General features: G+C 38.8%; 1 protein-coding gene across 12 annotated transcripts in view; it reads left to right on the top strand.

Moving 5' to 3' along the window:
• ELAVL2 (ELAV like RNA binding protein 2) overlaps positions 1 to 11,715 on the top strand; it is an 89,573-nt gene extending 77,858 nt beyond the window's left edge. For 9 of the 12 annotated variants that reach the window (XM_058043160.1, XM_058043165.1, XM_058043154.1 and 6 more), the window contains 4 exons: positions 1,097 to 1,250; positions 3,726 to 3,951; positions 8,466 to 8,504; positions 8,982 to 11,715. In XM_058043160.1, the coding sequence (XP_057899143.1) occupies positions 1,097 to 1,250; positions 3,726 to 3,951; positions 8,466 to 8,504; positions 8,982 to 9,312 (750 nt within the window). In that variant the 3' untranslated portion in view covers positions 9,313 to 11,715. The remainder of the gene's footprint in view (positions 1 to 1,096; positions 1,251 to 3,725; positions 3,952 to 8,465; positions 8,505 to 8,981) is intronic. The other 3 variants (XM_058043158.1, XM_058043157.1, XM_058043159.1) reach the window with 2 other exon arrangements.
• The last annotated feature ends 1,155 nt before the right edge of the window (positions 11,716 to 12,870 follow it).

The following is a 12,870-nucleotide window of genomic DNA, read 5'->3' as shown; positions in this document are numbered from 1 at the left end:
AAATGAGACAGGAAAGATTTGAAAATAAATGTCAAAGAATTAGGCAAAAGGAATGACAGAATCAAGATCCAGTTGCCCAGTATTGGCTAACAGTACATGATGGGTGAGGGAAGGAAAGGAGAATAATCTGACTACTTCTTGAGGATCCTTTTTACTTTTATGTTTGATATAGGTGAAAAGCCTAGATGAAGTGTTTTGTCCTGTTGGAGAAGCATAGATGTTCTGTCCTAATCATTCTTGTAGTAACACACTTGTACAAACTTCAGTAGGAAGTAGTGGAAGTGCTGTTTTGTAGCATGTGTCTAAAGGTCAAAGAATCTACTTAATCACCTTACTGACATGTCAAGGCAGCAGGTAAAAAACTTCTGTCCAAAAGGATCCAAGAATTTCCTATAAATGGCATTTGTTTTTAAGGCCTCTGTTGCAGCAATTGAGAAGCTGCTGAGCAGGCAAAATACAGGTTGGAGTCCTCCTTCTGCCATTCATTCTCAGGCCTGTGAAAGTGATCTAGCAGAGTTGATCTCATAAATGACTGTCATTATGAGTCATTTGATAGCAAGCTCGACATGTACAAAAGACACAGCACTTTAAAAATACTTGCAAACCTCTAAGTGCTTCAGAGTGTCTTTCTGTGCCTTTGGCCTACATATCACACTGAAATCTTAATTCCTGGTATGTTTTACTGCTTTTTAATGAGACTTCATGGAACATGGGGCATGGAACTTCTTAAATTTGTCACTTTAGTCATATATAATTTGTCACTTTCTCCACCAAGACCTGCTGGAATATGTACCTAGCTTTTTCTCATTTATTTGGAAGTACTTTTTAGATATGAATTCCTGTAGTCAGCTGCTCCTGTGTAGTCTAAGTTGCATTCCTTCTGTTTTGGAAGCTCGCTCCCAAAAAAACCTCCCAAAACCAAAAAAAAAAAAAAAAACCCAAACAAAAAAACCCACTGAACTGGCTTTGCAAAGTAACTGTTCTGTCTGCTGTTATAGATGTTTTTATGTCTCAGAACAGATAACACTGTCCTATTTTAGCTGTTTTTAAAGTGTTTGTTTTCCAGGATTTTTTTTATGGTTTTTTTTTTTCTAAGGTTTCTTATGCACGCCCAAGTTCAGCTTCTATCAGAGATGCAAATTTGTATGTTAGTGGACTTCCAAAAACAATGACCCAGAAAGAACTGGAACAGCTCTTTTCCCAATATGGACGTATTATTACTTCTCGTATTCTGGTTGACCAAGTCACTGGTAAGTAGGCAGTTTTGCATGGCCTTTCATGGACTCACAGTTTGAGATATTTCACCTTTCAGTACAATAGTCTTGTCTCTATAATGTATAAAAGGTGTACGTAGGCCAGAAAATGCTTTTTTCGCCTGTAATTGTTCATAAACATGCGTGCGCAAAAATAAACTGTGTAGAGGTGCTGAGCCAGCTTGAGTCATTTCCTCTCTGAAGGTGCAGGTCTGAAGCTTTTTTGATGACTTGTAATAAATTTACAGCTTCCATATCTTCCTTTCCAAGCTGCTGTATGAAAATAGCTTTCCAGTGCCTTACAAAATGCTATTAAGCTTTTTTTTTCCTAAAAAGAAAATTTTAGGCAGAAATGCACAGCTGGCTCTCTGAGGCTAGGATTACAGAAGCCCCAGACTGGCAGTTGCTATTAAGACTGTTTTCAAGGCTAACTCGTTAAATTTGGGCACACACACGAACTTTGACTTCCTCAGGAGCAGGTAAGTTCTGTGATTACCTGTGCCATAAAGTATAAGATGTAGCAGGTTATTGGCATATTTACAGTATGTGTGTCAATCAAGTAATGGTTGTCAGTGGCACTTTGTGGTTACTCTTCAGACTCAGGATAGTAATGTCTGTGGTTTTTTGCTGTCTCAGATGGCTGATCTTGAGCATCTTTATAGTTTTCTGAATCACCTGCTGTGAGGTTTCTGCCAGAAATAAGCAATTGAATGAAAAGCCAAGTACATGATAGGAGCATTGAATGACATACAAAGAAGCAGGTTTGGAGAACTCTCCAAGCTCTCCCCCTTCCAGAGCATTAAGGGGTGGGACAGATGAAGTCATTTACTCACATAATTATTCCCTGAATAAGCTGGGTTTTATTTTTTTTTAATAGTTGTACTTTTTCAAAGCTGCATATCCTCTTGGGTGGCAAACAGCTGTCAGGTGTAGAAGGTCGTAAGGTTTTTAATTGTCTTATTTTGAAAAGTTTGCACTTGCCAGTATTTGAGTCTTGGCTGACCTTTAGTGGAACTTGTGTGTACTCCTTTGACTTCCACTAAGTTAAAAGAAATCTCAGTGTTGACACATAATACGTAGAGAGTAGGTTGAGTTGTTGAGGGTGTAGAGAGGCCTGGAAAAGAAAGCTAAAGGCCAAATACTGACTTGTAGATATAGCAGATTTGTGGGACAGATTCCTAGTCTGTGTGCAATAAATAGCTGTTCACAGTAGGTTCCTGTATATTCATACATAGAAATAGGTGGCATTTAACAAATGGACCAATAAGTAAATATAATTGAACTTCTAATATGTGTTATAATTCTGTTCATATTCATAAAGCATGCTATTGGCAGCATCCTTTCTGGCATATAGATTGTCGTTAAGGCTTAAGCTTTCTTGCCTCCTTTTTAGTAATTTGGAAGAAGTAGGCTCAGAATGGTATGAATAATAAGGTTGTGACACAAACTGACAGATAAAAATTGCAGAGTTGAAGCTGTGACATTTGCCTCTTAAAAGCTTTCTTATGCCTGTTCATTGTCACTTTTGATGTCTTAAATCATTGTTTATGAAGAGAATACGTTTCTTGTCGTTAATGTCTTTCTCAGTTGAGGACAAATGTTTAACTCATCTGGTTATTCATGAACCAAAATGTAAAAGGGCTCTAAATGGCACTTGAAATATTACAACAAAACATTGATCTAACTGATGTTGGCTGTTAGTAGCTTTAATGTTAATTGGTTCAAGTATCCATTGTAGCTTAATATGTTTGTCTAAGACACTTGGAATTTTTGATACATGATGTTCCTAAGACCTTCCATAAACACTTTTGAATTCCTTTGTATGTTGCCTTTGACTTTCGTATATCAAGAAAAGTTTCCTTCAAAAGTAACACCTAGTGATGTACGGTGATTGACTGAAACCAGTTATTTTACTCAGAGGTCACCAGTGACTGGTAAACATGGCCTTAATTCCTATTATTGCAATATAGTATGTGCACATCATCATCCTCGGAGCATATTTGCTCAAAAGAGAGCTTCAGGGGATACTGCAGGAGAGCAAAAGCTATCTTTTTACTGCTAGAGAGCAGAGAACTAAGCTATTTGCAGAATTTTTGTCACTTTAGGTACTGCAGAATAGCATGAGCTGACCAGAGGTTACAGTGCAGTTGGTTTGGGTTCATCTCCATCCAACAAAATTGCTTTGTTTCTGAATTCTACTTTGGCTCACTAAATTTGTTTCCACTGTTTTCCCTCAAACTCACAAGCTGTTTACACAAATGTGTCTTTCATCAGTTAAATTAAAAACTTAAATCAAAATTATAGCAGGAAATTCTTACTTTATGCTAGAAATCAGTTCTGTTAAGCTCAAAGTTATCATGTGTTCACAGCATTCGACCATCAACATAGCAATTGGCCACACAAATGAAAGTTAATATCCAGTATTCTGGAGTCTGTGAATTCATTACTGTGTGCTTTTTTCACCTTGTGCAGGGTTGTCACGGGGCGTGGGGTTTATCCGGTTTGACAAGCGAATTGAAGCAGAAGAAGCTATCAAGGGCTTGAATGGCCAGAAACCTCCAGGTGCCACAGAGCCCATCACTGTAAAGTTTGCTAACAATCCAAGCCAAAAAACCAATCAGGCCATTCTTTCCCAGCTGTACCATTCTCCAAACAGAAGGTATCCCGCCCCTCTAGCTCAGCAGGCTCAACGTTTTAGGTAAGTAAATAATGCGCCCAAGTGTGCTGAAATTTGCATGTTCCCAAAGGCCTGTTTGATTGCCTCCACTCTTGTGCATTCCTGCTTGTCTGACTTCTGTGTGGGAAGGAAACACGTGAATGTTGAACTTCAGCTGTGCTACCACAGTACAGCTAAAACCAAAATGCATGCCGTCCTGTTGATAGCATTTTGGTGTCTAATAGGCATACTTAGTTAAACCAAGGTGACATCTCTCTTGTACTAAGTCACTTAAATTTTTTTTCAAAGTTTACTTTTCATCTCCTAGGTTATTCTTGATTAATGTGCAAGTGGATTCAGTTAATACTGACCTAGGAGATGCAGTGTTTTTATCTTAGCCTTATGGCATGCCACAGCCACCTTCCTCTTCATCTAACCCTACATTTTTCCTCTGCATTCTGGCTTTCAGTTTTTTTCCTGTTTAGGTGTCTATGTTCTCCACGCCATACTTTGTCTTTTCTTGAAACAACTTCTCATAATGAAGATTGTTGACATATTTTTGCATGTGCTTTTTGGGAGCTTACATTCCCATCATGTTGAAACTATTGCTATATAGTTCCCCATGCTATTTAGTGTATTGAAAAGAACTGATGGTGAGGACAAAGTGAAATGAACGCTGTACTATCTACATCCATGAGTACCTTGGATTTTTTTTTTTTTTTGTGATCTTTTCTTCCCTCTCTCTGCCCCTGAACAGTGTGACTGGGCTGTGTTAAATAGTAATACACTCAAAGAGTATCTTTATCTTTTTTTTCAAGGAAAAAAAACAGTTGACAGCTTACTTCAAAGAGAATATACCAAATTTCAAATGCACTGCATTGGCTAGGTTTGCTTATACTAAATATTCAAGAGTTCATGGCCTGCACTTCTGTTAGAATTTTAAAATTTTTTTCTTCTATTCAGCTTTTTGGTGTTATCTGCTGCATCTCACAGGTGTGAGGAGTAGGTGTTTGCTGTAGGAGAGGGGATAACAAATTTTATTTACTTTTTTGTGGCTCTTCTTACTATTTACTCGGTAATAAAAGGCATAGCTTACAACAGTGTTCTGAATATTGCATAGCAGTAGACTTGCCATTATTCTATAGAAAAGTCTGGCGGCAGAAATTGCAGGATGGAGTCAAGTGCATTGTGTGAAATAAGATCACAGGGTTTGTGTCACAAGCTTATTCTGGCAATAACATACTCTGGCAATGACCTGATGCAGTTGCCCCATCTCTGTTAATAGTTGACAGAAGCCTGAAAACTTCTTCAACTTTAATAATAGAAGTTACAGGATCAATACACTGCTTCCTTTTTTTTCTTATTAAGTGAAAACTTGGGCTAGACTTTCAAAAGAAGATCTATATAACTGTTCCTCAGTTTCTATAAGATGTATAACTTAGAGCATCTTTAAAAATTTTCCAGTGAAAGTCTCTGAGAATATTTCCAGAGTATTTTCAAGTCTTTGAGGTAACTGAAAAATCATACAAGTGATACCATTACTGTATGAAGTCGTCATCTGACAGCCATTGTAAGAAGGAGCTATAAGTGGTGATGTTTCTAGAACTCTTCACCTTGCTCTCCACCACTCATGTCAGTGACAGTAGACCTCAGTCATCCACACTGTCTACTGCTAGTAGTCAGGTATTTTTTAATCTCCTTTTTCTGCTCTTTTAGGAGTTCAGTAGTTTCTTATCAGTGTATTCTGCAAACCCAGCTAACTGCAGAGTCAGTGCTCTCTGGAAAACTAAATCAAGTGTATGTTTTTTACCTAAGCTCATATTTTATTGAGTCTTGATCTATAATAAGACTTCATGTATTTAGGATTTTTCAGAAAGTAATAAGAGCTTCTTCAGGGTGAACATTTCTTGAAAGAAGCAGGAATAAGAGCAATAGGAGTGGTATGCACTGTGTATTTCAGATATTGGCTAGATTATTTGAAGGGGTTTAGAGTTGTGGTGGCATTCTGTAATTGGGAGCAGGTGAGGCAAGAACCACATGGAGAAATCTTGAAAATAATATATATGATGTGTGTGTGTGTATATTGTAGAAACACTTCATCTGGTAAAATCATAGTGTCATAGGATATCCTGGATTGGAAGGCACCCACAAGGATCATTGAGTTCAGCTCCTGGCCGTGCACAGGACCAAGAGTGACACCATTGCCTGAGGGCATTGTCCATACAATTCCTGAATCCTAGCAGGCTTGATGACATGACCACTTTCCTAGGAATCCTATTCCAGTGTCCAGCCACCCACTGGGTGAAGAACCCTTTCCTAATATCCAACCTAAACTCCCTTGACACAAATTCAGGGCTTTCCCTCAGGTCCTGTCGCTGTCACCACAGAGAAGAGATCGGCACCTGCCCCTCCTCTTCCCCTCACAAGGGAATGTAGAGTGTGTGGAGGCCAGCCACCTTTCAGGCTCCCCAGGCTGAACAAGCCTGGTGACCTCAGCTGCTCCTCGCACAGTTTCCCCTTCAGACCCCTTCACCATTTTCTTGGCTCTCCTTTCAACACTCTAATGGCTTTATATCTTTTTTTATGTTGTGGCACCCAGACCTGCCCCCAGCACTGGAGGTGAGGCTGCCCCAGAGCAGAGCAGGACAATCCCCTCCCTTGCCTGGCTGTGATGCTGTGCCCAATGCCCCCCAGGACATGGGGGCCTTCCTTGGGTACCAGGGCACTGCTGACTCATGTTCAGCTTTCTGTTGACCTGAAGCCCCAGGTCCTTTGCCATGATTTTCAGTGTCTCGCTCCCCAGTCTCTGTACATCTTGGTTTTCCCCATCTCAGGTGCAGAGTCTGACACTTCGCCTTTTTAATATCATGTAGTTAGTTGTGATTGCCCAACCCTCTCATTTGTCAAGGTGTCTCTGCAGAGTCCCTCTGCCTTACAGGGTGTCAACAGGTCCTCCTGACAGTGTCATTGGCAGATTTACTTAGTATATGTTCTTTAAGTCCTGCATCTGAGTCATTTATGAAAATACTAAAGAGCACTGAGCCCAAAGTGAATCCCTGTGGAATGCCAGTAGTGTCAGTTACCAGTCAGGTGTCGCCCCATTCACTGTAACCCTTTGTGCCTGAGCCCTGAGCCAGTTGCTCACCCATCCCATGATACATTTCTCCAGCTGTGTGCTGCACATTTTGGCCAGAAGGATCCTGGGAGAGGCAGTATCAAAGGCTTTACTGAAATCCAAAAAGATTGCATCAGCTGACTTCCCTTGGTCAGCTGGGTGAGTTATTCTGTCATAAAAGGAAATTTAAGTTTGACAAGCAGGACTTTGCCCTCTTGAAACCACGCTGGCTGTGATTGTGTTTTTCAGTACTTCCCATAATAATCTCCATAATTTTACCAGGCACTAAAGTGAGACTTGATGGGCCTGTAGTTTCCAGGGTCATCCTTCTTTCCCTTACTGAAAATGGAGGTAGTGTTAGCGAGCTTCCAGTCAACACCACATTTCCAAGATCATGAAAAAAATCATTGAAAGAGACCTCACAAAGACATTGGCCCGTTCTTTGAGTGTTCTTGGATGAATCCCCTCCAGTCCCATAAATCTGTAGGGACTCAGTTGGAACAGAAGATCCCACACAAGTTCAGGGTTGTTCACCGTTCTCACAGCCCAAGACACTGGGACCCTCTTAGCCCATCATCAGCATTAAAGATGAAGGCAAAGAAAGAATTAAACTTCTCTGCCTTGTTTGTGTCCCTGTTTGTGGGGTGACCATTTTCATTCTGTAACAGGCTCATGTTATGTTTGGACTGCTCTTTGAGATTGACATTTTTAAAAACTTGTTGTCCCCCACATTGCTGACAAGCTTCAACTCCTGTTGAGCTTTGGCCACACAATTTTTTTCCCTCCAGTGGCAAGCAATAGCTCTGTATTCTTTCTTTATCCACCTGATTTTGCCTCCACTGTCCTTACACTTACTTTTTCTGCCTTAGCCCTGCTCAGCCAAATCAGCCTTCTGCCTCCCAACATTCTGGAATTGCCAGGAGTAGGAACATGAAAAATCTTTTTTTTTTGAGTTTACATTACAATAGTTGCTAGTGGTCCAAAATACTGCATCTGTCTTGATAGTCGTGTCAGCAAACATGTCAGAAACCTTAGTAAAAGTTTTCTTCTCAACCAGGTTAGTAATGTGGAAAACTTGACTGATGTGGTCACTGACTGTAACACAATGGTAACAGTATGTGGTTTAGGCTAAATTTGTGGCCATGGTGGACTTCATAAAATGAACTTCTTATGATTGTGGTTACTACACAAGAATTGTAGCAGCATGGGGTTTAGATGGTGGATGCTGCTACCTATTTCCCAATAAGCATCTTCACGAAGGATATCTGTTTTGTCTTCACTATCAGATGTAATAAGGTGCCATGGCTCTTTCAGTGGTGGTACTTTAACATTGCATGAGGTTTGGTACAGTGTAATGGATGTGACAGTAATATGCTAAGTTTCCTTAATCTTAAAGGGTAGAAAAGTCTGAAGACTGAACATGTTGCTAAATGTTTTGCAGGTTGGACAATCTGCTCAACATAGCTTATGGAGTAAAGAGGTAATAAAGGATGAGTTGGTTCATAACAACCAAATTATTTTGAAGTATTTTGCAAACTCTTACTTTTCAGTAAGACTTATGTTGGATTTTTGCATGTTGAGACTTCAGCTGAGATTGTTCATTTTGATGCATTTTGCATGAAATAGACAAGCCTTTTGTAGCAGTTCCATGGAATTCCTGTTTCAAATGACTTGCTAATCCTCACTGGTTTTATAGCATGCTTTCCTTTTGATTTTCTGTTACATCATTTCAGACATACCTAGCACTGTTCTCCCTACTTGTGTATAATTTTTTTACATAGTATTTGCGCAGTTAGGGGGCAAAAAATATTTTTGATCTTATCTTTCTAGTCTGAGCAACATGTTCATTCTGTGAAAAGCTCTGTATCATTCTCTTCTTTTATTTTGACATTTCTTTGCTGGGGTTTTGTGTGAACAGCTATATGATGATTCTGTTTTGCTTTCCCTCATTCTTTAGTAGGTTTCCTCCAATGACCATTGATGGAATGACCAGTTTGGCCGGAATTAATATCCCTGGACATGCAGGAACTGGGTGGTGCATTTTTGTGTACAACTTGGCCCCTGATGCTGATGAGAGTATCCTCTGGCAAATGTTTGGACCCTTTGGAGCAGTGACCAATGTGAAGGTCATCCGTGACTTTAACACCAACAAGTGCAAAGGTTTTGGATTTGTGACTATGACAAACTACGATGAGGCAGCTATGGCAATAGCCAGCCTGAACGGATACCGCCTTGGTGACAGAGTACTGCAGGTCTCCTTCAAAACAAACAAAACGCACAAAGCCTAACCAGTTATTCTCAGTGCATTAATACATGAAAACTATACAACAAAGGCGATTTACAGGAAGCTTTATGCATTAGTAAATGCCTTTGTTGTATGCCAGTGTGGAAATGGGGATAAAATGACTACTTAGCATCCTAAGAATATGTGAGATTTTTTTATTGCTACTATCTGAATTAGAACTTCTTAACTATCTTTTGTGTTTGAGTATTGACAAGAGGTACAGGGTTTTTACCTGTCACAATGCGTATTCTATTGCCTTCTTTGAAGAAGGTGGACCTTGTAAAACGTTTCAGCTAATGGAAGAAGTTTTTTTTCTTTATACATGACTGCCTTTAATCTATGAGTAAATAGCGAGGCTTTGTGTAATACTTTATTTTTTTTGTCATTTCTTGATTTACTTTGTTTTTAATTTACATTGTAATGCAATATTGTTTTGTTGTTCAAGAAAAGTATCTGAAGTTTACATTTTATTTATAATGTTATAAGCAGTATTTATTTCATCATCTTCATTTGGGTTGGGGAGTGGGAACACATTATAAAAGCTTATTGTAAGAATACTGGAGAACTTTTCGTAAAGCAGTACCTTGCCAAAGAGATAAGAGCCTCTTTGATGTGGGTTTAAAAAAGCATCTATTTTTATAAAAAAAAAATAAAAAATTTGGAGAAACTTTTTACTGGTCCTGGAACAAATATTTTGACTTGAATACTTTGAGAAATCTCTTCGTATGACAACTAGTGAGCTTTTAAAACTTACCAGGAAATTTGCAATTGTTGGGAAAAAATTTAGAAAGATTTATGATGTAGAACTACTTTTGAGACCTTTGTGTTAAGAAGTAAAGTCAGTGGGATGCACTGTTGGTTTCATTTTTTGTAATCATCAGTGGAGTCATTGATCATCCTGGTTATTAAGTGATAGGTGGCTCACTTTAATTTGTGATTTTGAAGCAAATGAAAATTTAAAAAAAGAATATAAGAGCAAGCAGAAAACTTAAAACACTGAGATATGGGGGAAAAAAAATCTGTTCTTCCTAAAGAATTCCCTTCAGATAGAGCTCAAGGTGTTTAGTGATGTACTTGCTATTGTTTGAAGAATTGTTTTGTCTTAAGAAAAGACATCAAGCATGATTTGTGCAGTAGCAAATCAGCTGAAGTGGCCTGAGTTGGGTGCATTAGGAGGTATTTTGAAAGTTATGTTCAAGGCTAACACCTGAGCTTTGTGTAATGTAAATAAGAACTTAAGTTATGAACCTTTCAGCTAATTTTGGTTATAGTTTTTTTTAAAAGTTACATGCCAAGTGATGTTCAATTTTGAATGTTTTTGTATAATTTTTTTCTTTGTAAATGGCATTAACATTGTTACTTGAGGTCTGCTTCTTTTCTTTTTTTTTTTTTTTTTGTCCTGAGGACTTGAATTTACAGTGCATCAGATCTGTTGCTATTTTTGTCTGTAGATAGTCTAGCTTCAGCTGTTTATGGTGATGCAACATTTTTGTTTATAAATATGTTTGTGGTAAAAAAAACAAATATAAACATATGTTTTGAGCAGATTTCCTTACATTTTTCATATGAAAACCATAAATACCTGTATGCTATTGAAGTTTAACTTTGTATGATGCTTAAATCACTATTTGGGGAAATAGAAAAAGTCTTTACCATGTATTGAAGAAATTTAAGGAAAACAAATACAGAATATTTTCTGATTAGCATCTAGCTTATAATTAAATTTTTAAAAAAAAAGCTGAGGGTTTGATGCCTTCACCAGGATGCACTGACAACTATGTAGTTACGTCCTGCTTTTTGTATAAACTGAGATGCTCATATGCTTCCCCTTAGAAAAAGCAATGTTCTATGCATAACATAGTTGTACACTATCTTTGCAGTTGTTTTCGGTTCTTCTTCTTTTAAATTGTAGTTATAAAATTTTCAGTATAGTACAGTACATATACTGTGAAGCGCGTGCTAAAGTGATTAAGCAAGTTTTCATGCTGACCCACTCAATGCTATTCAAAAATCAATTGGCTTCCTGAGTACTTCTTCATTCTTAGGTGCATTTAGATTGTTAAAGCTAATCCTCTGCATTAAAAGTTGTATATAGTATAGAAATCACAAACTTTCTGATGTGGGAGAAATAGTAGCTACATGCTTCTTTCCTATACTACTGTAGCAACTAATGGCATTGATGAGAAGGCATGTAAATTGGGCTTCACTTTACAGTGTTTATCAGAGCACTTAGTAAAATATAAGGCTGGTATTTATTTGAAGTTGTATAGTATGACTTAATTCACATTTGTTGGAATAGAGAATATATTCTGTTGGGTATTTAAGAGGTTGTACATGTTTTCTTTTGTGTTTGGATTCTTTGTACTTTTTCATGTTCAGTACATCAATAAACAAAGTTGAAGGGAAAACAGTCTCATAAACTGGTCTTTTACCATATTTTCCACTGCTTTAATGAGTAAGCAATATCAGTGAAAGGTTTCTGCAAAGCTCTTGAGCTGCTTATAATTTAGGTTAGGATCCTGGTTACCAACAAGGAGGTAAAACAGCGGAGCTCTGTACCAGTTCTGTTACTTTGGAATTAAGTGTAGAATCTTTTCACTTTAGTTTTGCATTAACCACTCAGTACTTAGGCTGAAATAATAGAGTGTCATTAAATGCATTCAGTAAAAATTAATTTGCTGTCTGTTTAGCAGGTGCTGTGCAGTGTAGCTAAGTGAATGCCCTAGTGCATTTTCCAAGAGATGAGATAGAAAGATTAAGTAGTATCAGGGACTCCAAGGTGGAGATGCACCAGTTGAACTGTGCTCTGGCCTTGCTGAGACAGGAGCAGAAACCAGAAAGAAATCCATATCAAGAGTGTTGCATAACCTCCCCCTGCCAGGCTGAAGGCAGTAGACAGAAGAAAGGAGTGAAAGGAGGCAAGTCCTTGCTTGGCACAACAGACAAAAGCCTTTCTTGTCCACCTCACCCTCCCAGCTGCCTTGTGCAGTAGGTGTGAGCCTCTGGATGTGATAGGAAAATCAGTGGATAATTAGGACAAAGGTCCTTCTCCAACAGATAAGTCTGCCTCCTTGGGATGTGAGTTACGGCCATCACCAGGAAACTTCCTAGCCTGGTTCAGCCATCAGACTCATACTACGTGTTGGTCCTCCGTGTGTGCATGGCGATAAAGCCACAATGCGTCAGCCAGAGGCTGTCAAAAGAGACTTCAGGGTCCTGGGGTGATTGGAGAGCTCATCGGGGGCAGAGGTTGTTTTTCCTCTACTTTTGTTAGGTGCAGGTAGTGACATTGAAAACAACAGATGGACCCAGTCTTAATACCTGACTCTGGGGCTGGTGGCACACTGCCACAATTTTCATTCTTTTTGTGTAATGAGTTGGCCTCCATGGTCCTGGACGTGATGAATTCAGATGGAATTCACCTTTGTAGAAGGGCAAGGAGGTCCTTTGTCAAGGCTTGTGGAGTTTATTGATAGGGCATTAAACTTGATATCCACTTGAGGGAAGGGGATATAATCAGATTTAATGGTGAGAACGTGTGGGCTGACATGCTCTTCCAGTC

This window comes from Melospiza georgiana, chromosome Z, assembly GCF_028018845.1.
Source record: "Melospiza georgiana isolate bMelGeo1 chromosome Z, bMelGeo1.pri, whole genome shotgun sequence".
Taxonomy (NCBI): domain Eukaryota; kingdom Metazoa; phylum Chordata; class Aves; order Passeriformes; family Passerellidae; genus Melospiza; species Melospiza georgiana.
Note: the sequence above shows the minus strand (reverse complement) of the source record. Positions and strands in the feature narration are given on the sequence as shown.